The sequence below is a fragment of the Mustelus asterias genome, chromosome 18, assembly GCF_964213995.1.
Source record: "Mustelus asterias chromosome 18, sMusAst1.hap1.1, whole genome shotgun sequence".
Classification (NCBI taxonomy): domain Eukaryota; kingdom Metazoa; phylum Chordata; class Chondrichthyes; order Carcharhiniformes; family Triakidae; genus Mustelus; species Mustelus asterias.
In genome coordinates this window covers 26,686,058-26,712,675 of record NC_135818.1, presented here as the reverse complement: position 1 = coordinate 26,712,675, position 26,618 = coordinate 26,686,058, and the positions used below count along the sequence as shown (strand labels likewise).

Genomic DNA, 26,618 nt, shown 5'->3' with positions numbered 1-26,618 from the left:
TATATCCTTTCTTAAATAAGAAGACAAAACTGCACACAATACTCTAGATGTGGTCTCACCAACACCCTGTCATGACTGTAGCAAAACATTCCTACTTTTATATTCCATTCCCTTTGCAATAGACAACAACATTCCATTTGCTTTCCTAATAATTTGCTGACCTCTCTGGAATAGATGTCACCTGACTACCCACTCTGGACAGTGGGTATGCAGTCTCTCCATCCTGTGAGAGAGACTTTGGATGCAGTCACTCCATCCTGTTTTATGCTAACTCGCGTTACTACTATCCAGTCCATGGCCTGCTGTATTCTGTTCATCAGCATCTGCAACGGAAAACACACACAAAATTAAGGTACAAGGTGCCTCATTTACTTCTATGAGCTGTTCAAAGTTCAAGGTTTTGTAATTAATCCTGATCAAATAGTGGAATGAACCATAACAGTTTGATTGCCAAATACTCTCGTACAATCATAAACCATTACCGTACCAGGTACTTTATTTTATCATACACCAAATCTCTTGAATTAAATTCTTTTTTGAATGGTCTTGTATGATGCCTCAGAGCTTGCTGGATTTTCCATGAGACCATGGCCTTGATGAAAGATGGTCATTTAAATTATTAGGTGGCACAAAGTTTGTATTAAAAGGAATGGACATGGTTAGTTGTACATTGCAATCTCCCCGCCTGTTTTCAGGTCTTTTCCAGTTTTTCCTATGGAATCTACTGTTGTTTCCAGTAGACAATATACATTGTAGTATTTTATACAATAAAGATGCATGTAACTAAATAGGGGGATTTTATTTGCCTGTGAATGGTTGGACATTTAGTATGTGTCAAGTTTTAACGAGGGGTGTTTTGACTTTTTCTATGGGAACTTGAATTTCTAGGAGTGGAGATCCAGCATATTCTAATATAGGGTTATTGGATTTTGTTTAACAGGAATTAGATTTTTAACGTGGTGGCAGGGGAGAAGAGGGGCCATAGATTTTTAAATATAAACTAAGAGATAAGGGGTCCCTCCATTTAAGATGGAGATAAGGAGGAATTTCTTCATTGAGGGTCATTATTCTTCAGAATTCACTACCTTAGTGAGCAGTGGAGGATCGGGAATTCAATATATTCAAGGCTGAATTAGATTTTTGATCTAAAGACAGCAAAGATTATGGCAGGCATGAAGGAAAGAAAATGTGGAATTAAGGCTACAATCTGATCAGTCATATAATTGGATGAACTTGTTATCTTCCTGACTCCACCCCCACCCCATCCTCCTCATTAAATCAGATGGACAGTCAAGTTTTTCCATCCTGTACCAAGGCCCATTGAGGTCCTTAAGTGACCAATTAAGAACCATTTAAGGATCTCCTCCTTCCCTCTCTACTGATAGAATACCAGTGGCAGGGTTGGGAGGAAGTGGGCCATGCCACGTAGGCAGTCTGCCAAGTAAAACATGGCAGGCTGGTTATAGACTAACGAGAGGGCTCCTGTCAGCACATAGAATGCCTGCCAGTGGAAAGGGCTATTCTCAAAGGGAATGCACAAGAATCCTTCAATTCTGAAAAAGTCCCAGAGGATTGGAAAATTGTCATTGTAACACCTTTATTCAAAGAAAGAAGGGAGACAAAAAAAGGTAATGATAGGCCAGTTAGCTTAACTTCTGTCATTGGGAAAATGTTGGAGTCCGTTATAAGGGATGTAATAGCAGAGCATTTAGAAACAAATAATATGTATGTAATATACTTGGATTTCCAAAAAGCATTTGATAAGATACCGAACAAAAGGCTACTTAATAAGATAAGTGCTCATTGTGTTGGGGTAGTATATTAGCATGGATGGAGGATTAGTTAAATGGTTCCTGTGTTCTTTGTTCTTTGGTAGAAGAGTTGAAATAAGAAGTGCATTTTCAGGGTTGCAACCTGTAACTAGTGGAGTGCCACAGTGATCCGGGCTGGGACTACAATTATTTACAATATAAAGTAGTTGGATGAGGGAAGTGAATGTAATACTGCCAAGTTTGTGGATGGTACAAAAATGGATCTGAAGGCAAGGTGAGGCTGACAGAGTCTACAGAAGGATATAGACAGCTTAGGTGAGTGGGCAAAAACTTGGCAGATGGAATGTAGTGTATTAAAATGTGAGGTTATGCACTTTGGTCGGAAGAATAAGGAGCCTAGTCTTAAATGAAGAAGGACAGCAGAAAACTGAAGCACAGGAATTTGGGCGTGCTCATGCATAAGTAACAAAAAGCTAACATGCAAATTCAGCAAGTAATTGGGAAGGCAAAAGGAATGTTGCCTTTGTTTCAAAGGGAATGGAGTATAAAAATAGGGAAATCTTACTAAGACTACACAAGGCATTAGTTAGACCACACCTGGAATACTGTGAACAGTTTTGATCCCCTTAGAATCATAGAATCATAGAAACCCTACAGTGCAGAAGGAGGCCATTCGGCCCATCGAGTCTGCACCGACCACAATCCCACCCAGGCCCTACCTGCTAATCCCTTTTTTTTTTACCCGCTAATCCCTCTAACCTACGCATCCCAGGACTCTTAAGGGGCAATTTTTAACCTGGCCAATCAACCTAACCCGCACATCTTTGGACTGTGGGAGGAAACCGGAGCACCCGGAGGAAACCCACGCAGACACGAGGAGAATGTGCAAACTCCACACAGACAGTGACCCGAGCCGGGAATCGAACCCGGGACCCTGGAGCTGTGAAGCAGCAGTGCTAACCACTGTGCTACCAGGTTGGGCCTGTACTCATTGGAGTTTAGAAGAATGAGAGGTGACCTTGTTGAGAAATATAGGATTCTCAGGGGGCTTGACAAGGTAGAGGTTGAGAGAATGTTTCTTCTTGTGGGAGAGTCCAGGACCAAAGGGTATAATCTCAGAGTGAAGGATTGCCTATTTATAACAGAGATTAGGAGGAATTTCTTCTCTCTGAGGGTAGTGAATCTGTGGAATTCTTTACCACAGAGAGCTGTGGAGGTTGGGTCGTTAAAGTATGTTCCAGGCTGAGGTAGACATTTTTCATCAGTAAGATAGGGTGGGAAAGTCGAGTTGAGGAATATATCAGATCAACCATAATCTCATTGAATGGCAGAGCAGACTTGATGGGCCAAATGGCTTAATTTTGCTCTTGCATCTTATGGCCATATGATCATTGTGCTTTATGCCAATGAAATACCATTGCAGAGTAGTCACGGTTGTAATGTAGGAAACAACAGCAAGCCAATTAGCATACAGCAAGCTCATCAGCAAAAATGTAATAATAATTCAGATAACCTGGGTGAAGGCAAAATACCCCATATGCGGGAATCTGAAACAAAAACAGAAAATGCTGGAAAATCTCAGCAGATCTGACAGCAACTGTGGAGAGAGAATAGAGCCAATGAAGAATCATCCAGACTTGAAATGTTGGCTCCATTCCCTCTCCACAGATGCTGTCAGACTTGCTGAGATTATTCAGCATTTTCTGTTTTTGAATCTGTTGGGTGATTTTGGTCAGGACATTGGAGAGAACTCCCCTGCTCATCTTGAAAATAGTGCCATGAGATAATTTATGTCCACTTGAGGTCCATCTCTGACAGTGAAGCACCTACTTAGCAGGGGTTCCCAAACTGAGGTCTGCTGACTCCCAGAGCTCTGTGAAAAGCTCACAAAGCTGGCGGCCGCCAAATGACTGGTAAACACCAGTTTGAACATGCAAAATTTAGAAAGAGTTAGAGAAATCAAATGGGCCAATCAGAACAAGATCCCTTGGGGCACAGGATGCTGATAGGCTGCCTAATCAGTCTATCAGCATTCATTGCTCTGAGAGGCCTTGCTCTGATTGGACCATTTGATTTATTCCATCTCGCTGTTGCTGAGTAGAATTGCCCAGGTGAGCCAGCAGCTTACAGGTGGCGATGACAGAGGGGCATTGGGAAAGGAGCAGAGTTTTCAGGCCATGGGTACAGGGGCATGGGCCTTGGGTCATTGGGGTGGGGTCTTGGGGCCCGGGGATCAGAGCGGGGTCTTGGAGCCCAGGGAATGGAGCAGGGTGCATGTTTGTGTGTGAGTGGGCACATGTGTGTGTTGGGGTATGGGGTATGTAGGAGGGTGTGACCAAGGGGGTGAGTGGGTGCTAGGGACAAGGGCGGACACACATGCAAGTGAGTGAGAGGGACATGGGGGGAGCGGAGCACATGCAGGCAAATGTGAGAAAGGTTGATGTGTGCCTGAGACATTTGAATCAGCTGTCCAGTGTCATTCCCGCAATTAAAAGTAACAAGGCGTAATGCTTGTATAATTCTAATCCACAGATGTGCAGATTAGGTGGATTGACCATGCTACATTGCCCCTTGGTGTCCCAAGATGTGTAGGTTAGATGGGATTAGCCATGGTATATGCGTGGGATTACTGGAATAGAGCAGGGAGAGGGCCTGGGTACAATACTCTGTCAGGGAGTTGGTGCAGACTTGATGGGCTGAATGGCCTCTTCTGTAGAGATTCTTCAATGATAATCAGAGAACTTTTTGTTTATTACCAGATTAATATATAGAAACATTGAAACATAGAAAAACTACAGCACACAGTCCCTTCAGCCCACAAAGTTGTGCCGAACATGTCCCTACCTTAGCGATTACTAGGCTTACCTATAACCCTCTATCTTACTAAGTTCCATGTACTTACCTAAAAGTCTCTTAAAAGACCCTATCGAATCTGCCTCCACCACTGTTGCTGGCAGCCCATTCCACGCACCCACTACCCTCTGAGTGAAAAACTTACCCCCGACATCTCCTCTGTACCTACTCCCCAGCACCTTAAAACCCGTGTCCTCTTGTGGCAACCATTACAACCCTAGGAAAAAGCCTCTGACTGTCCACTCGATCAATACCTCTCAACATCTTATACACCTCTATCAGGTCACCCCTCATCCTTCGTCTCTCCAAGGAGAAAAGGCCGAGCTCACTCAACCTATCCTCATAAGGCATGCTCCCCAACCCAGGCAACATCCTTGTAAATCTCCTCTGCACCCTTTCTATGGCTTCCACATCCTTCCTGTAATGAGGCGACCAGAACTGAGCACAGTACTCCAAGTGGGGTCTGACCAGGGTCCTATATAGCTGCAACATTATCTCACGACTCCTAAACTCAATTCCTCGATTGATGAAGGCCAGTACACCATACGCCTTCTTAACCACAGCCTCAACCTGCACAGCTGCTTTGAGCGTCCTATGAACTCAGACCCCAAGACTCCTTCTGATCTTCTACACTGCCAAGAGTCCTACCATTAATATTATATTCCGCCATCCTATTTGACCTTCCAAAATGAACCACCTCACACTTATCTGGGGTGAACTCCATCTACCACTTTTCCGCCCAGTCTTGCATCCTATCAATGTCTCGCTGCAACTTCTGACATCCCTCCACACTATCCACAACACCTCCAACCTTTGTGTCATCAGCAAACTTACCAACCCATCCCTCCACTTCCTCATCCAGGTCATTTATAAAAATCACAGAGTAAGGGTCCCAGAACAGATCCCTGGGGCACTCCACTGGTGACCGACCTCCATGCAGAATATGACCCATCTATAACCACTCTTTGCCTTCTGTGGGCAAGCCAGTTCTGGATCCACAAAGCAATGTCCCCTTGGATCCCATGCCCCCTCACTTTCTCAATAAGCCTTGCATGGGGCACCTTATCAAATGCCTTGTTGAAGTCCATATATACTACATCTACTGCTCTTCCTTCATCAATGTGTTTAGTCACATCCTCAAAAAATTCAATCAGGCTCGTAAGGCATGATCTGCCTTTGACAAAGCCATGCTGACTATTCTTAATCATATTATACCTCTCCAAATGTTCATAAATCCTGTCTCTCAGGATCTTCTCCATCAACTTACCAACCACTGAGGTTAGACTCACTGGTCTATAATTTCCAGGGCTATCTCTACTCCCTTTCTTGAATAAAGGAACAACATCCGCAAACCTCCAATCCTCCGGAACCTCTCCCGTCTCCGTTGATGATGCAAAAATCATCGCCAGAGGCTCAGCAATCTCCTCCCTCGCCTCCCACAGTAGCCTGGGGTACATCTCATCCAGTCCCGGCGACTTATCTGACTTGATGCTTTTCAAAAGCTCCAACACATCCTCTTTCTTAATATCTACATGCTCAAGCTTTTCAGTCCGCTGCAAGTCTGCACTACAACCACCAAGATCCTTTTCCATAGTGAATACTGAAGTAAAGTATTCATTCAGTACCTCTACTATTTCTTCAAGTTCCATACAAATTTTCCCACCGTCACACTTGATAGGTCCTATTCTTTCACATCTTATCCTCGTGCTCTTCACATACTTGTAGAATGCCTTGGGGTTTTCCTTAATCCTGCCTGCCAAGGCCTTCTCATGACCCCTTCTGGCTCTCCTAATTTCGTTCTTAAGATCCTTCCTATTAGCCGTATACTCTTCTAGATCTCTAACATTACCTAGCTCCCTGAACCGTTTGTAAGCTTTTCTTTTCTTCTTGACTAGATTCATTACAGCCTTTGTATACCACGGTTCCTGTAACCTACCATAACTTCCCTGTCTCATTGGAACATTGCTATGCAGAACTCCAGACAAATATTCCCTGAAAATGCATAGATATAGCTGGAAAAGACTTCTTTACATATGATTTCTGTGTTTGCTCCTATTTCGTGGAAAAAAGGTTGTCAACATTGAGAATGTTTGGGGTTCCCCAATGCTGTTAGGAGGTCACTAGGGGTTCTGCAGCTCAGAAAGTTTGGGAAACCCTGCATTAAGAAGTGAGTAGCTGTGGTGGCTTTATAAGATAGGCTGCGAAGGTTTAAACAAAGCTTTATTGAAAAGGTGTTAACATTACAGGTTGCTCAGATAGATGACCCGTTTGCCCACGCAAATGGCCGATGATGTCACGTGATCAGTCTCTTAGTGTCCCTGTTTCACTGTAAAGCTGCTAGTGAGGAAACACTAGAAATAACATGAATACACAACACTCTTCCTCCCCCTTTAAATCAAATGTTCCTGACACCAATAACAGTGCAATGTTAACTATCAAAATTAACAATATAAACAATTAATAAGTCAATAGGTCAGACATTCCAGAGGCCATCACTCTGTGTAGCTGTTGGTGAACCCCAGGCGGCGGTTTTTAGTGTTTACTGCAACCTCTGTTATCTTTGGCTTGGTCTGGACGTCATCTTAACCGAAGTTAGGGTGGTGTTCTGAGATGAAGTTGGTGTTGAAGTGTTCTAAACTGAGGTACTATCTTCCCCAATTGGTTGGGATAGTGTTGTGTTCTCAGGAGGATCCAGGTCTTCTCTTGGTACAGCTTGATGTGGACTCTGTCGCTTCTGCCTCTGGCAAATTGGTTCTTGTTGCCAAAAGTTGATCCACATGTCTTACCCATATTACGTTGTTTTGTGTTTGTACAATGTAAGGGACCGGTCTTGTCTGTGCTAAGATGATGGCACATATCGACTTTTAATTTGTGGTATAGTTCCTTGCCAACTTCGTGACCCTGACAATAAACACAATGTTTCGCCTTGTTCTCTTGTCGTATAACCTGATTCTGCTGCTTTTTCAGAGCTTCCACTACAGAGGTTGGCCTCTCCTTCTCTACCTCCTGTTGCATTTTCCTTGCAGTTCTTCCATTTTGAACTTTCATTTGCACTGCTGAGCGTGACACACCCAGGATAGATCTTAGCTGGAGTAAGGCGGAGCTGGGGTTTTGCGGGTATTGGAGCTCTTCGACTTCGCTCAACCTCAGTTTCCAGCCTCTTTATTTCATGCCCCAGGCTGTCAATCTTTGCCAATAGCTGTCCCTCGAGGGTGCATACTGAGATCTCCTTTACCTGAGTCTCATGGCACAGCCTCTGTGGTGCCGCCTTCAGATTGTGGTGTGCCTCTGACCCTGAATTCGCCCCCTTGGGAATTGCATTCTCACTGCATTCACCCTTGTGTCTTAGGTCTTGTCTCTAGAATACAACTTCTAAACTGTCCAGTTTAAGCTGTTCTTGAGGATTTCCAAAGGGTTTCCACCCTTTAAGAACATACCAAATTTAGCCTTTAGGATTGGGTTGCTAAGACCAGGTCATGGTAATTCGTCTTACTGATGGAATGTTCATTGGACTTCAGATGTTGTTGTGCAGAGTGAAATAGGAAAGGAATATTGGTGTTGCAGACTGCACTCTGAGCAACTCCAACTCTTTTCATTTGGTCATCTGGAACAACTCCCATCCAAATATCGTTTGTGAGTTTCTGTGCTAGCTCCTTTTGTTTCTGTTGTTGTCGTTGTTTACAATCCAAAATCTTTATTTTCTTGTTGACCATTGATGCATGAAGGAAGTCAGCAGCTCTTTTTCCAAGCTGGATGTTCTTTCCAATGAACTCGAGAGTTTCCTTGTGATAAGGAGTTTTGAATTTCTTGTTTCTCTGTGGTTCGGAATTTACAAAGGGAGCATGTAAATACATTCCGGTAATCCTCGCCATATTTTTCAGGATACTGTTGACCTTCATTTTTCTCAAAGCATTCATATGCATCTTCTGTAAACTCTTCATCCTTTGTTTCTCGATCCTGAACCAACATTTGTAGCAGTATGCTGAACTTTTGTCGTCAAAGTCCCAGCCTTGCTTGCCTGAGCTTTGGCCACAGCTGCTTTTAGAGCTTTTTCAGCAGCTGCTACTTTCTGTTCCTTTAGGCTTTTGGTTGGGCCTACCTTGGAATCTGTCATGAGATTTACTTCAGTCCAAGTTGATCTGATCCAGCCAGGTTCTTCCCATTAGTGCTGGATAGTTTCCTTTTACGATGTGCAAGGACAAGTCTGCAGACCGTCTATTCAACTGTGCAATCAATACCGCCCCTGAAGTCACTATATTGGCCCAACGCTGGAATGTATTTGGGCAATATTTCCTCCTTTCTATGTCCAGCTGCTAACAAAATTAAACAGGTGTTGTGGGATAGTCACCAGGGCATGAACATCTATAAACCTGAACAAAACAAACAATAGTTTGATTCTATTAATAGCTTGCCACTGAGTTGCTTGATTCCAATACTCCCTAAAGATTAGCTATGTTGACCATATGGACAGAACTGTTAAGATTCTTTGTGTGAAGCTGGAAAATGACTTCACTCAAAAGTGTACAGATATCAATTTCTGCTTCACATATTAGACATTATACCTTGTTTAAAATAGCAAGTGGAAACTGGATCACTGAAGAAAAAAAGTATTTCAGGTTCCTGCTTAGCAGGGGTTCCAGAATGAGCCATACTTCTAGCTAAACTGTTCCAATATAACAACAACACACGCATCTATCTGACACACACAACAGTTATCCAAGTATACCTTGCTCACAAAAAGCAGGACAAATCTCATCTGCTCAATTATCACCCCATCAGTCTACACTCAATCATCAGGAAAGTGGTGAAAGGTGTGATCAACAGCGTCATTAAGTGACACTGAACCGACACACTTTGCTCACCAGTGCCCAGCTTCTTTGGTTCTATCAGGGCCACTTGGTTTCAAACTTCGTTACAGACATGATCCAAATGTGGACAAAAGAGCAGAATTCCAGAGGTGAGGTGAGAATGACTGCCTTCAACATTAAGGCAACATTTGACCATTTGTGGTATCAGAAAGGCCTGGAAAAATTGAATGATGACCTAGGCAGAAGTCTTCATTAACTTGAGTTATTCCCAGCACAAACTAAATGGTTGTGATTGTTGGAGACCATTCATCTCAAATCTGGGACATCACTACAGGAGTTTCACAGATTGCTTCCTGGTCCTAACCAACTTCAGCTGCTTGAGAATAACCTTTGTTTCATCATGAGGTCAGAAGTGGGTTTGTTCGACAATTGCACAGTGTTTAGATTCCATTTGTAACTCCTCAGATACTGAGACATTCTGTGTCGATATGCAGCAAGAACTGGACAAATTCCAGCTTGGGTTGACCAATGGCAAATAATATTCATGCCACACAAACGCCAGGTAGTGATGATCTTGACAAGAGAGAAACAAAGCACCTAGTTATCCCCATTGTCCAGAATCTTAACCGGACTAGCCATGTAATCTCTGATTTTAAAAACAAGAAGTTGGGTAATCTGTGGTGAGTGACTCACCTGACTTCTCCAAACCTTTTCACCTTCTTCAATGGACAAGTCAGGAGTGTGATGGAATATTCAATATTTGCTTCGATAGGTGCAGCTGAAAAAACACCCAAAATGGCTTGACACCATCCAGGAAAAAACAGTCCACTTGATTAGCATACCATTTATCATCATAAACATTCAATTACCATAAACTTTAGTTTGTTTCTTATTTGGTATGTAAGCATTGCTGGCAAGGCCAACGATTATGGCCCATTTTAATTGCCTTTGAGAAGGTGGTGGTGAGCTGTCGCCTTGTACTGCTGCAGTTCATTTTATGGATGATATAGACAGCTCCCATTCTGAGATAGTGGTGAAGAGAGAAAGTCCAAGGTGGTGGATGGGCTGCTAATTAAATGAGCTGCTTTTTCTTGGATGATGTCGAGGTTTAAGATGGAGGATGGATTTCAAGTTCAGAAAGTTATAAAATGCCAAATCGGAAGATGAAATGTTGTTCTTCCAGTTTCCATTGGGCTTCATTGGAGCATTGCAGCAGGCCAAGGACAGATGGACGTGCATGCATTCAAGCAAGATGGTGAGTTGAATTGGCAGCAGGGAGATTTTGATCATGCCTGTGGACTGAGCGAAGATGTTCTGCAAAATGGTCACCCTGCCTGCATTTAGTCTCCTCAATATAGAGCAGACAGTGTTGGGAACAGCAAATTCAATAGACCAGATTGAAGGAGGTGCAAGTGGAACAAGCCTTGGACGATGAGTTGCATGGGATGGTGCCATGGAAAGGGGCTGATGAGTTGGGGGTGATGAAGGTGTGGGCCTGGGTATCACGGAGGGTCCCTGCAGAATGCTGACAGGGGTTGAGGAGAAGATGTGTTTGGTGATGGCATCACATTGGAGTTGGCAGAAATGGCAGAGGATGATCCTTTGAATGTAGAGGCTGGTGGAGTGAAAAGTGAGGTGAAGGGGAACCCATCATACTTCTAAGGGTGAGGGCAGAGATACAGGAGATGAACCTGATTGGATATGGTTGGGGGTGGACCCTTGGTTCAGGAAAAAGGAAGACATGTCAGAAACACCGTTTTAGAAGATACCATCATCAGAACGAATGTGATGGAGATGAAGAAAGTGGGAGGAATGGGATGGAATCCTATAAGGAAGCAGGGTGTGAGGAGCTGCACTTGAAGTCATCTGTCACTTATTTTTAAGTTTTACTTTCACAGAGCGCTGACTGTTGTTCTGTTAATACATTTTGCTATGTTACCTATATATCACTATGAGCACCTTCTTTATCTTTAATTCTCCCTTTGACTTGTGCCCATGACATCTTTCGTCAGATCTCTCCAAGCTCCCACCTATTCCTCCCAAGCCTTCTGATTTGCTCCACCCCCTCTTAAATAGTATAAAATCAGATACATTTCTCTCTCTCTCTTTAACTCTGAAGAAGTCATACAGCCTTGAAAAGTTAACATCTCTCCACAGATGCTGCCACACCAGCTAAGTTTTTCCAGCATTTTCTGTTTTTATTTTAGTTGGGGTGCTCTTAGTTCTGGAGCGCAAGTCTTCAGTACTACACCTGTGATGTTGTCTGAGCCTGTAGATTTATTGTACCCAGTGCCTTCAGTGGTTTTGAAGGTGCATATAATGAATCACATTGGTTGAAGACTGACATCTTTGGTGGGGACGTCAGAAAGAAGCCAAAATGGATTGTCTGCTATTTTTCAGCTTTGTCTTTTATACTGACAGTGAGATGCTGGACTCTGCTATCATTGAGGATGGGTCTGTTTGTTGAGCCTCCTCCTCTGGTTAGTAGTTCTATTTTCCATCAGCATTCATGACTGGATGTGGCAGGGTTGCAGAACTTTATGATTTTGTTGGTTGCAGGATTGCTTTGCTCTGTATTTGGCATGTTCCTTCTGTTTAGCATGCGTGTAGTACAGCATTGGCTTAGGACAGCCTGGTGTTGCTCCTGACATTTTCCTACATTCTTTGTTAAATCTGGTTTGGCCCCCTGGTTTGATGGTAATGATAGAGTGGGGGTATACTAGGCCATGACGTTATGGATTGTGATTGAATACATTCTGTTGCTTCTGATGGCCCAAGCTCCTCATGGGTACCCAAGTCAACTTCATCAAGGTGTTAGTGCCACACAACACTTTGGAGGGTGCCCTCACTGTGAAAATGGAATTTTATGTCCGCAATGACTGTGGGGTGGCCATTCCTACCAACAATGTCCTGGACAGCTGCATCTACAACAGGTAGCTTAGTACAGATTAGACCAAGTAGTTTTTCCCTCTTATTGGTTCTCCCATCATAAATCTAAGCTGGCAGATATGACCTTCAGGACTCAGCCACCCCAGTGATGATAGTACCACAAGCCACTCTTGATGATGAAGATTGAGGACCTCCAGACAGTGAATTCTGTGCCCTTGTTACCCACCATGCTACTTCCAAGGGGTGTTCAACATGGGAGGGGATCACTGATTTGTCAGCTGTGATAGAGTAGTAGATGGCAATCAGCAGAGTGTTTTCCTTGACTGTTTGACCTGATGGCATGAGACTTTGTGGAGTCTAGAGTCGATATTGAGCACTTCCAGGGTCATTCCCTCCTGACTGTATATTTGTGCCACCACTTTTCAATTACTTTCCTTTTATCATAAGATTAGAAGTGAGGGTGTCCGTTGTTGATTGTGCAATGTTCAGCAGCATCTGTGACTCAGCAGATGCTGAAGCAGCCCATGCCTAAATGAAGTAAGACCTGGACAATATCCAGGCTTGCACTAACAAGTGGCAAGTAAAATTCTTGCCACACCTGTCAGACAATGACTATCTCCAACAAGAGAAAATCTAACCATTGACCCATGACATTCCATTTAATGGCATTATCATCACTGAATCTCCCACTGCCAACATTCTGGGGATACCTTTGACCAGAAACTGAACTGGACTAGCCATATAAGTACTGTGGCTACAAGAGCAGATCAGAGGCTAGGAGTAACTCTCTTCCTGTCTCCCCAAAGCTTATCCATCATCTACAGGGCACAAATTAAGAGTGTGATGGAATACCCTCCACTTGCCTGAATGAGTTCAGCTACAACAGCACTAGAAGCTCAACACCAGTACAAAGCAATCTGCTTGATTGCTACACCTTTCGCAAATATTCAATCCTTCCACCAGTGTTGAACAGTAGCAGCTGTGTGTACTATCTGTAAGATGCACTGGAGGAACTCACTTAGGCAGCACTTTCCAACTATACAACTGCTACCATCTTAAAGGACAAGAGTAGCAGTTACGTGGGAACACCAAAACCTGGATGTTCCTCTCCAAGTCACACCATCCTGACTTGGAAATATCATCTTTTCTTTGCTGTTGTTGGGTCAGAATCCTGGAACTCCCTCCCTAACAACACTGTGTGTATCTACACCTCAGGTACTGCAGTGGTTCAAGAAGGCAGCTCACCACACCTTCTGAAAAGTAACTAGGGATGGGCAATAGAATCATAGAAACCCTACAGTGCAGAAAGAGGCTATTTGGCCCATCGAGTCTGCATTGACCACAATCCCACTCCGGCCCTACCCTCTTATCCCTACATATTTACCCGCTAACCCCTCTAACCTACGCATCTCAGGGCACTAAGGGGCAATTTTAGCATGGCCAATTAACCTAACCCGCACGTCTTTGGACTGCTGACCTAGCCAATGACGCCCACATCCTGTAAATGAATTAATAAAAACTTTGCAAGGTTGACTGCTCAGGTTGTGTCTTTGTTGTTTTTGTTGTCTAGGTTGATGCCAAGTCATCTGTCAAATTCTTTTATTCTTATTCAACTACTCTGCAGCAGTTTGATAGGTTTTTTCAGAGACCTGTTAAGAGCCTAACCACACTGCTGTGGGTTGGAGTCACATACAAGTCTGACGGTATGCAGATTCCTCTGTTGAATGACGTTAGTAAATGACTGCAATGCGTACCATCTACAAAACATACTGCATCAGCTTCCACAGACTTCTTTGACAGCACTTCTGAAACTTGTAACTGTTACCACCTAGAAGGTCAAGGACACGATGGCACTCCCTTGAAGTCAAACATCATCTGACTTGGAAATATATCAACATTCATTTATTGCTGCTAGTTTTGGAAAATTCCATAGGGTGTACCTTCATCAAACTTCCCAGGTTTTGATGTTTCCAGGTATCTGCTGCTCTTGTCCTTCTAGATGATAGCAGCCTTGGGGTTTGGAAGGCGATGCCGAAGGAGCCTTGGTGAGTTCCTCCAGTTGTTCAAGAAGGTAGTTCACCATCTTCTCAAGGGCAATTCAGGATGGGCTATCACTGGCCTGTCTGTGATACCCATATGCCAGAGCCCCAGCAAGCGGAATATGTCAGTAGAAAATACTTTAGTCTGAAACAATTGTAGAGACAGCTCCTTTGCAGGAATGTTGAGGCCCTGATATTTTATTGGGTTGGGATTTCCAAGAGAGGCAAAGAGTTCTAGTCCAGAATGTCAGGCGTCTCAAATTATATGGAATTTTAGCTTCAGTTGGGATGACCTGTTTTAATAGGTTCCTTGCCCGGTAGCCAACTTGATTAATAAATCCACCCTTTCTCTTGGGAGGTTTTTTATGAGAAAAGGGTTAAATTACTCCCTCTGTCGATTGTTAAATTACCCCCTTTGTGTAATTGTTACATTACCCCCTCTGTGTCAGCAGGCCTGGCAGCATCTGTAGGGAGAGAAAACAAAATCTGTTTGGCTCTTCATCAGAACTAAAAAGAGGAAGAAATGTGTTAGATATTAAATTGTAGCTGTGAGAGATTGCAACAAGATGTAGCAACTTTGAGATCTAAAGACATGCCCTGGGGGTGGGGAAGGGGGGAGGGTTATTGCATTGAGACAATAAATGTATGGGATTTTTTTTTTAAAGGGGGTTTAAGATGAAGAACAACGATCGCAGTCTAAAGATGTTGAGTCCTGAGGACTGTAACATGCCTAATCGGAAGATGAGATGCTTCTCCAGCTAGCATTGGACTTTACTCTTTAAATGTCACGTTTTACTGGTTTAGGGTTGAACCAAATATTCACAAGCCTTTTAAAAATTTGTACCTTTCGATGACTGAAGCTGCTGGCCTTAGAAACTACCATGACTTTAATTTTCATTGGATGTTAGAAACCTATATTCCATAGAATCCCTACAACGCAGAAGGAAGCCGTCAATCTACACCAACTCTCCGACAGAGGATCCCACCTCAAGTCTTTTCCTGTAACCCACACATTTACCCTGCATTCTGATGACCGATTTCGTTTCTTAAAATAAAGACAAAACGCCTCTTTATCCAAGTTGTTTTATGAATTTATTTTTGTTCAAGATGATATGCCCATCTTTTTCCTGATCTAGATCAACCTTGATGTAAACCAGGCTTTGTTATTGCATTGATGCAGTTAAGAATACAACACTAGAAAATTGTGTCAGGTGTTTGCTCCCACAGGAGGAAATGCATTTAATGCTGAGTAAAATAATTACTTAACATAAAAGCCATTTAACAAGACAAGTGCCAAAAATTGTCTATTCCTATTTATCAAACACTATCCTGGCAACCTGACTTGCCATCATTCCAAATTGCAGGTGTAATAGTTCTTGAAACTTTCCATATATCCAAGTTTCCTCCTTTATCTCTTCAGGTCTTAATTTTTGTGGCAGCGGTCAAATCTGAAGAATGTTGGTGCTGTAGATGATTTGAAAGTTTGCAAATGGTTGTATTTGTTACCTGATTTGCACGTAATGAGGCTAAAAAAATCATTAAATTCTCAATCTGTAGACTCCTGTAAAAGTTGATTGCAATAAGAGCACTTGGTAGGGAATAATGGGAACCGCTTTCTCTGGTGAGTAACTTGCCTTTTTTATAGGAAGGAAAAGTTGACAAGAATCCAGTTAGAAATTTCTTGGATGACCGTCGGCGTTCAGGTCCCTTACCAGATGGGGATAAGCAAGTGGTCAGTCGGCGTAATGTTCGCAACTGGGGTGGCCCAGACTTTGAGATGGTAAAATCTGGTATGGAAAAGAAGCGTTCGGAAAAAGGGTGGCAGGTAAGTTATAGCATGTCAAGGTAAATGATGTGTTTTTGTGGCTGCATATCTGAACATTTTCATGTGTAAATTTCTCTTGAACTTTTAAAAATCTGCTAATGATTGTCTATTAGAAAAGTGAGCATTCTGTTGCAATCTGGAAAAGAATATTCTAGAGGTGATGATTAGCACATTTTTCTCATTGGATCTGGGCATATTATTGGTCTGATTTTTTGTTTCCTCACTTGTAGGGAAAGACCTGAACATAATTATTTTTCCATGTGGCACAGAAAATATCAGGAACTTCTCACAGAAGGAACCATAGATGTGAACATACTGCTTAAATTTCCCACAATAACATGCTCTCCCTCCTTTTTTACATTTGTTCCCTTTATCTTTCTAATCTTTATCCCTCCATGTTTATTGTTTGTGGGTTATGGTGCTGGTGGCACTAAATACAATAGGTAAATGATTCTGGCAAAATGAATATTCTCCCCATAGTGGAAGCCTTTGCTCGTAAATGTTTCTGTCCAAATCCAGCAACTGATGTAGCTAAAATGAGCCTATGGATAGTATTTCACATATGTGCATATGCTTTGTTGAATCAGTGGAGAATAGCTAAGAATCTAGATTTCACCTGTGAGTAATATCTTTATGAAACATAGATTCTTATCTTATACAATCTACCAGGGCAGAAAAACAGGCTTGTACGTTAATGTGTAATCACTGCAGTTTTTACTCAAACCCGTATGTAAACCAAAAGGCATTGTGATTTATGGCAAGACTGTCACCATACTCCTCTTGTTGTCAGTCTGCTGGGCATAATGAAGATGTGCGAGTAACTTTCTGAGTGAAATTATGACAAATCAATTAGCCCAGTTTAATCCTGGCTATCATCTGTGTTCCTATTGCTTAGTTTTGATTGATCTGTAGATTCTTGAAAATACATAAATTAAATAAAATCCAGCCCGGGGGGGGGGGGGGGGGGGGGAATTGTAATTTCAAAGATGGGATTAGTTTTGCGAGCATGAAACCGTTCAACATCTCTGGTATGTCAGCTACATTTTAAAATTTAGAATCATAATCATAGGAATCTTTATGGCACACAGCGAGGCCATTTGGCCCATCGAATTCATGCCAACTCTCCGTAGAGCAATCCAATCAGTCTCTTTTCCCCATTTCTATCTCCTAACTCAGTGGTTCCAAACTTTAACTTCCTGTAAACCCCTTTAAAGGAAATGCCAAATCTCACGATCCCCGTCCTTAAGATAAATATTTTCCAAGGATTTTCTCTTTAACCTGAGTATAAATTATAAAGGCAGTAAACTTGGAAATATAAAATTCATTTTACTTATGGCAGTTTGTTTGCACACTATCTAGCGCGCGCATGCACAACCCCCCCCCCCCCCCGCCGCCGCCGCCCCGGTCTTCCAATATTTAAGCAGCATGGGTCATTCTATGGAGATAGTGGTGTAATGGTAATGTCATAGGACTAAAATCCAGAGGCGCAGGTTAATGCTTGTGATAATAAAGTGAAAATATTTCTGATGCTGGAAATCTGAAATAAAAACAGAAAACGTTGGAAAAACTCAGCCAATCTGGCAGCATCTGTGAAATGCTAACTTTGTTTCTCTCTTGACAGATGCTGCTAGACCTGCTGAGTTTGTCCAGCATTTTCCATTTTTACTATTAATGTTTTCGGGATTCTAATCTCATCATGGCAGCTGGTAGAATTTAAATTCAATTACTAAATCTGGAATATAAGCCTTGTCTCAGCAATGAGGACTGTGAAATTATCATTGATTGTTTTAAAAGCCTATCTATTCAGTAATGCTCTTTAGGGAAGGAAGTCCACCATCCTTAACCAGCCTGACCTACATGCAAGTTCAGACCCACAGCAATGTGGTTGATTCTTAACTGCCACCTGAAATGGCCTAGCAAACCACTCGTTTCGGTGGTAATTAGGATAAGCAACAATGCTGGTGAAAGAGTAATGAAAATAAATTACAAGATATAATGCAGTGTTAGTTTGTATGCAATCTATAGGTGATCCCAACATGACAATTAAACAAGCCACAGAGTACAACTTTTACTTTAACAGCATTATGCAAAATTAGTAAGTTGACAGGAAAATATCCCATTGGTTATTTATAACACCGTGCAGATAACACTGAAATTTGGTGACTGCTTCAGCTTTCATTAACATAGTGGTACCTGTACAGTATTTAATTTTGTGGTACTAAACATTACAATCACAGATCAAAACTCCTCTCATCCACTTGCCTCCCAACCCCTTTTCCCTTATCTCATTTACAAATCCCCAACCCTTTACCCTCGCCTTGCCTCACCTCATCCCCAACCTTACCTCGCCCTCACAACCCGCCCCAGAAGTTAACATGCAGGCACTTACCGTAAAGTTCCAATCCTACAGTCACAGGAAGCATATGACTCCAAAGAAGAAGACACAGCGCCCCAGTCTGCAACTCCAACTCCTGTCATGAAGTGCGAGACAAGGTGCCATCTATTGGGCCAATGATTGTTGTTGTTTAGAATAACAATCATTAGCCAAGTAGCATGTCATTTGGGGTGGTCTAAATACCTGACTGGCTGCTTTGGATGTAAACCATCCTGAGTGACAGGCTACTACTCGAGATTAATTTCGGTGGACAGACACTTCTGTGTTAATCATTATGGATTTCTCCCTCAAATCCCTGAGGCATTTAAGAATCTTAGTTTGGGAACCATTACTTGCAAGTTTATTTTCCTTAGAGGTCTGCTGAATTTTTAAATCATGATCATCTCTGCTTCCACGACCCTCATAGACAGTGCATTCCAGGTCATTACCACCCGTTCTGTAAGAAGGGCCTTCCTTACATCCTCTCAGCATATCCAGCCCAAAACCATAAACCTATGTTCCATAGTCCTTGTACCACCAGCTAATGGAAACAGCTATTCTTTGTCCACTTTAAATAAACTTGTCAAAACCTTGTATACCTTTGTCACATCTCCCCTCGATTTCTTTTGCTCCAAAGAGAACAACCCCAACTTCTCCAACCTAACAGCCAGCATCAGCAGAAGCTCTCCGTACTTTTCATTTCTTTACTGTATAAAAAAATTTCCTGGAACCATCTGGTAAATTGCATCTCTACTCAAAGACCCTTGCATTCTTCCTATGTGTGGTGAGCAGAATTGGATGCAATATTCTAGTTGTGGCCTCACCAGATCTTTATAAAGGTTCAGCATACTTCCCTGTTTTTGTACTTAATATCTCTGTTGATGAAGCCCAAGACCCCAAATGTTTTTCTAATTATGCTCTCAATATGTGTTGCAATTATCTCAAATCTGTGCACATAAACCTCCAGGTTCCTCTGTTCCTGTACACTCCTTAGAACTGTGGCATTTAATCTCTATTGCTTCTCTTTATCCTTTCTGCCAAAATGTATTGCTTCACACTTCTCTGCATTAAATTTCAACTGCTACATTACTGCCCATTGGCTAGCCTATGTCTTGTTGTGAATTGGTAATAAGCTTATTGTCAGCCATATGTCCAGCTTTAGTATCATTGACAGATTTTGAATTTTTACTCTAAGCAATTCCTATAATATACATTATGATCTCTAGGGTGATCAACAAACAAAAGAACCAAATTTATCAAACCACCCCAATGAAAATCCAATAGATAAGATTTCATATTTTATAACTTACACACAAAACTAAAATCAGTATAAATTAAACAAGAATTAATGGATAGATCACAGTGTCTATGCATTAAACTACAAATTAAATAGCAGATACAGCAAAGATCGATGTCACAGATATACAAGATGTGGAGATGCCGGCGTTGGACTGGGGTAAACACAGTAAGAAGTTTAACAACACCGCTGCCCTCTGCTTGACATGTATGCCCAAGCCGTCAGGAGGTGCGTCAACACCAAATTCATCAGCCGCACTCACAAGACAGCCCCGAACATCACCCAAGCACAACGTAACGCCATCCACGCTCTCAAGACCAACCGCAACATTGCCATCAAACCAGCAGACAAAGGAGGGGCCATCGTCATACTGAACAGAACGGATTACTGCAAAGAAGTGTACCGACAACTCAACAACGAGGAACACTACAGACAGTTACCTGCAGATCCGACCAAAGAACACACCCGTCAACTCAACACTCTGATCAAGACCTTTGATCCGGACCTTCAGAACACCCTCCGTGCTCTCATCCCACGTACTCCCCGCGTTGGAGATCTCTACTGCCTCCCGAAGATACACAAGGCAAACACACCCGGCCGTCCCATCGTATCGGGCAATGGGTCCCTGTGCGATAACCTCTCCGGCTATGTCGAGGGCATCCTGAAACCCATTGTACAAAGAACCCCCAGCTTTTGTCGCGACACGACGGACTTCCTACAGAAACTCGGCACACATGGAGCAGTTGAACCAGGAGCGCTCCTCGTCACAATGGATGTCTCGGCACTCTACACCAGCATCCCCCATGACGATGGCATTGCTGCAACGGCCTCAGTGCTCAGCGCCAACAACTGCCAGTTTCCAGATGCAATTTTACATCTCATCTGCTTCATCCTGGACCACAATATCTTCACCTTCAACAACCAGTTCTTCATCCAGACACACGGAACAGCCACGGGGACCAAATTCGCACCTCAATATGCCAACATCTTCATGCACAGGTTCGAACAAGACTTCTTCACCGCACGGGACCTTCAACCGACGCTATACACTAGATACATCGATGACATTTTCTTCCTTTGGAGTCATGGTGAACAATCACTGAAACAACTCTATGATGACATCAACAAGTTCCATCCCACCATCAGACTCACCATAGACTACTCTCCGGAATCGGTTGCATTCTTGGACACACACATCTCCATTAAGGACGGTCACCTCAGCACCTCACTGTACCGCAAGCCCACGGATAACCTCACGATGCTCCACTTCTCCAGCTTCCACCCTAAACACGTTAAAGAAGCCATCCCCTACGGACAAGCCCTCCGTATACACAGGATCTGCTCGGATGAGGAGGATCGCAACAGACACCTCCAGACGCTGAAAGATGCCCTCATAAGAACAGGATATGGCGCTCGACTCATTGATCAACAGTTCCAACGCGCCACAGCGAAAAACCGCACCGACCTCCTCAGAAGACAAACACGGGACACAGTGGACAGAGTACCCTTCGTTGTCCAGTACTTCCCCGGAGCGGAGAAGCTACGGCATCTCCTCCGGAGCCTTCAACATGTCATTGATGAAGACGAACATCTCGCCAAGGCCATCCCCACATCCCCACTTCTTGCCTTCAAACAACCGCACAACCTCAAACAGACCATTGTCCGCAGCAAACTACCCAGCCTTCAGGAGAACAGTGACCATGACACCACACAACCCTGCCACAGCAACCTCTGCAAGACGTGCCGGATCATCGACACAGATGCCATCATCTCACGTGAGAACACCATCCACCAGGTACACGGTACATACTCTTGCAATTCGGCCAACGTTGTCTACCTGATACGCTGCAAGAAAGGATGTCCCGAGGCATGGTACATTGGGGGAACTATGCAGACGCTGCGACAACGGATGAATGAACACCGCTCGACAATCACCAGGCAAGACTGTTCTCTTCCTGTTGGGGAGCACTTCAGCGGTCACGGGCATTCGGCCTCTGATATTCGGGTAAGCGTTCTCCAAGGCGGCCTTCGCGACACACGACAGCGCAGAGTCGCTGAGCAGAAACTGATAGCCAAGTTCCGCACACACGAGGACGGCCTCAACCGGGATATTGGGTTCATGTCACACTATTTGTAACCCCCACAGTTGCGTGGACCTTCAGAGTTTCACTGGCTGTCTTGTCTGGAGACAATACACATCTTTTTAGCCTGTCTTGATGCTCTCTCCACTCACATTGTTTTGTTTCTTAAAGACTTGATTAGTTGTAAGTATTCGCATTCCAACCATTATTCATGTAAATTGTGTCTGTGTCTTTATATGCTCTGTTTGTGAACAGAATTCCCACTCACCTGAAGAAGGGGCTTAGAGCTCCGAAAGCTTGTGTGGCTTTTGCTACCAAATAAACCTGTTGGACTTTAACCTGGTGTTGTTAAACTTCTTACAGATATACAAGGCAGTCCACTCAGCATGTATGGCATTAGTTTCAACCACAAAGCCCTTCAAGAATCTGATCTTCCTTGGGTAGATTTCTACAAAGATTTAGCTTCCAATTCTGAGTCAATAGCAGTTCCCAATCGATGCACGATTTCATATTTTATAACTTACACACAAAACTAAAATCAGTATAAATTAAACAAGAATTAATGGATAGATCACAGTGTCTATACATTAAACTACAAATTAAATAGCAGATACAGCAAAGATCTCCTCCAGAACCACCTCGGCTCTTCTCATGGCAGTTTGGGTGCAGTGAACCTACCAACGTTACTTTTTACTGAATCCTTGGTGACAACCCGGTGCATTGGGTCAAGTCTGATCAGTTAATTACTTTAAATAGTAGAAACAGCTGCAACAACCTTGTATTTTTTTGCCCTTTATTCATTCATAGGACATGGATGTCACTTTTATTGCCTATCGCTAGCTACCCTTGAGAAGGTGGTGGTGGGCTGCCTCCTTGAAACGGTGCAGTCACATGCTCTGGGTTGACCCACCGTGCCATTAGGGAGGGAATTCCAGCATTTTGATCCAGTGACTGCGAAGGAACAGCGGTATATTTCAAATTAGGATGGCTTGGAGGGGAACTTGCATATGGTGGTGTTCCCATGTATCTGCTGCCCTTGTCCACAAAGTGGTCGTGGGTTTGGAAGGTGCTGTCTAAGGATCTTTGGTGAATTTCTGCAATGCATCTTGTAGACAATACACACAGCTGCTACTGAGCGTCGGTGGTGGAGGGAGTGGATGTTTGTGGATGTGGTTTCAATCAAGTGGGCTGCTTTGTCCTGGATGGTGTCAAGCTTCTTGGGTGTTGTTGGAGTTCCACCCATCCAGGCAAGTGGGGAGAATTCCATCACATTCCTGACTTGTGCCTTGAAGATGGTGGACAGGCTTTGGGGAGTCAGGAGGTGAGTTACTCACCACAGTATTCCTAGCCTCTGACTGCTCTTGTAGCCACTGTGTTTATATGGCGAGTTCTGTTGTGTTTCTGGTCAATGGTAACCCCAAGGATGTTGACAATGGGGGACTCAGTGATGGCGGCACCATTGAATGTCAAGGGGTGGTGGTTAGTCTCTTATTGAAGATGGGCATTGCCTGGCATTTGTGTGGCACGAATGTTACTTGCCACATGTCAGCCCAAGCCTGGGTATTGTCCAAATCTTGTTGCAATTGAACCTAGAAACTAGCAGCAAGAGTAGGCCATTTGGTCTTTCAAGCCTGCTCGGCCATTCATTTTTATCATGGCTGATCATCGAATTCAGTATCCTGATCCCCCTTTCCCCCCATATTCCTTGATCCCTTTAGCCCCAAAAGCTATATCTAATTTCTTAGACTAATTTATTCAACATGGACTGCTTCAGTATCTGAGGAGTTACGAATAGTGCCGAACATTGTTCAATAATCGACAAATATCCCCACTTCTGATCTTATGATGGAGGGAAGGTTATTGATGAAGCAGCTGAAGATGGTTGGGCCTAGGACACTACCCTGAGAGACTCCTGCAGAGATGTCCTGGGGCTGAGATGACTAACTTCCCCCTCAACTGCAGCCATTTTCCTTTGTGCCAGGTATGATTCCATCCGGTAGAGAGTTTGCCCCCGATACCCATTGATTCCAGTTTTTCTAGGGCTCCTTGATGCCACACTCGGTGAAATGTGGCCTTGATGTCAAGGGCTGTCACTCTCACCTCACCTCTGGAATTCAGCTTTTATCCATGTTTGAACCAAGGCTATAATGAGGTCAGGAGTTGAGTGGTCTTGGTGAAACGCAAACTGGGCATCACTAAGCAGATTATTGCTGAGCAGGTGCTGCTTGATAGCACTGTTGATGACTCCTTCCATCACGTTACTGATGATCGAGAGTAGACTGATGGGGCAGTAATTGACCGGGTTGGATTTGTTCTGTCTTTTGTGTACAGGACATACCTGGGCAATTTTAGATGCTAGTGTTGTAACTGTACTGGAAGAGCTTGGCTAAAGGAGTGGCAAGTTCTGGAGAACAAGCCTTCAATACTATTGCCAGAATATTATCAGGGCCCATAGCCTTTGCAGTATCCAGTGCCTCCAACCATTTCTTGATAGCATGTGGAGTGAATCAAATTGGCTGGAGACTGGGATCTGGGGACACCGGAGGAGGCCGAGATGGATCATTCATTTGACACTTCAGGCTGTAGATACTTCAGCCTTACCTTTTGCACTGATGCTTATGCCTGTTTCTGGATACAGCTTTTGTGTTCTTCAACCTACCTACACCAATGGGTGCTATTTTGTGTCTTTTATCTGACTTCAACATGTATCAGTTGACTAGACACCAGAGGTTTTTGTTTCCATTTCGGTTGGGATCTGACTCAAATGCAAGTCTTGACACCAAAGTCAAAGCACCCTACAGAACATTCGACATGTCATTTGTTCATAGAAACATAGAAACCCTATAGTGCAGAAGGAGGCCATTCGGCCCATCGAGTCTGCACCGACCACAATCCCACCCAGGCCCTACCCCCACATATTTACCCGCTAATCCCTCTAACCTACACATCCCAGGACTCTAAGGGGCAATTTTTAACCTGGCCAATCAACCTAACCCGCACATCTTTGGACTGTGGGAGGAAACCGGAGCACCCGGAGGAAACCCACGCAGACATGAGGAGAATGTGCAAACTCCACTGTTCAGACAACAGCTCACACTTTCTACCCCACTGTTCCTGCAGACCATGAATTCCACCACTATTTTAAGCCTCTTGGGAAACAGCACTGTCTACCATCCTCTGAAAAACAGCCATTTACCATGTTTTGTTTTTGCCTTTATGCAATTTTTTTAATCCAAGCTGACACTGACTGGTCCTATTCTGTGAGCCTCCATTTTGTTAACCAGCCTTTTGTGGTACTTTGTCAAACGCTTTATTAAATTCCATATTAATTGTAATTCATACATCAACCTTCTCTGTTTCTTTGTCAAAAAGTTAAATTACATGGGTCAAACACGCTTTCCTTTCACAAATCCACGCAGGCTCTCCTTAATTAACTCAAAACTCTCAAAGGTGGCATGGTGGCACAGTGGTTAGCTCTGCTGCCTCTCAGCGCCAGGAACCCCCGAGTTCAATTCTGGCCTTGGGTGACTGTGTGGGGTTTGCACATTCTCCCTGTGTCTGCGTGGGTTTCCTCCACAAAGGCAGTCACCTGAGGTCGGATTTGAACACGGGGTTCTGGCGTTGTGAGGCAGCAGTGCTAACCAGCTGCCAGTCTATTTTCATGTTCTCTCCTTTTTTATTAGTTCTTTCACTTCGTCTCTGCTCCCTCAATAGTTAGCCTGATTTTCCTTGTGTTTTCTGTCTGACATTTGTGATATATGTATTTCCGTTTCATCTTTACCTCTATCTCTCTCAAGGGCGCTCTAATTTATTTGCCCTACCTTTTCCCTTCAATGGAATATACCTTGACATTGCCTGCAATATTTTTTCTTTGAATGTGGCCCGTTGTTCAGCCACCACCTTTTCTACCAACATTTGATTCCAACCTTGATTCAGATGCATTCTCATCCGACTGAAGTCACCCTTCCCCAATTACTTATTCCTGCTCTTGATTGTTCCTTGTCCTTTTACATGGCCAGCCTAAACTTACAATGGTCACTGTCCCCTAAATGCTCTTCCACTGATAGTTGGTTCACTTGGCCAATTCATTCCCCAGGACCAGGTCCAACAGTGCCTGCCCTCTTGTTGGACCAGAAACATACTCTCAGAAAATGATCTTGAATACATTCCAGGAACTCTTGCTCCACTTGTCCCTGTGCACTATTACTATCCCAATCTATATTTGGATAATTGAAGTCCCCCATTGTAATGACTCTATATTCTTGCACTTCTCTGTAATTTCTTCACAAATATTTTTTCTCTACATTCCTTCCACCAGTTGGTGCTCAGTATGCTATACTGATGGATGTTATTGCACCTTTGTCGTTTCTTAACTCTATCCAGAGTGATTCTGTCCTTGACCCCTCAGGAACTTACTGACTCGCTCGCTTCGCCTGCTGTCTCCAACACACACACACACACCCCCATCCGTCCTTTCTTGTCTTGCTTAACGCCTTGTACTCAGGAATGTTTAACATCCAGTCGTGGCCTTCTTTGAGCCAGTCACCCTTATACCAATAATATTGTAATTCCATTTGTCAGCTTGTGCCCAGAGTTCACCAATCTTATTAACCATTCAGTGTGCATTCATATACATGCACAACCTGATTTAGACTTTGTAACTTTCCCCTTTACTCTGGC

At 43.4% G+C, this 26,618-nt stretch overlaps 1 protein-coding gene across 22 annotated transcripts in view; it reads left to right on the top strand.

The window, feature by feature from the left end:
- LOC144507030 (uncharacterized) overlaps window positions 1-26,618 on the top strand; it is a 276,508-nt gene that overhangs the window by 111,497 nt on the left and 138,393 nt on the right. For all 22 annotated transcript variants that reach the window (XM_078233599.1, XM_078233590.1, XM_078233584.1 and 19 more), the window contains one exon: window positions 16,007-16,186. In XM_078233599.1, the coding sequence (XP_078089725.1) occupies window positions 16,007-16,186 (180 nt within the window). The remainder of the gene's footprint in view (window positions 1-16,006; window positions 16,187-26,618) is intronic.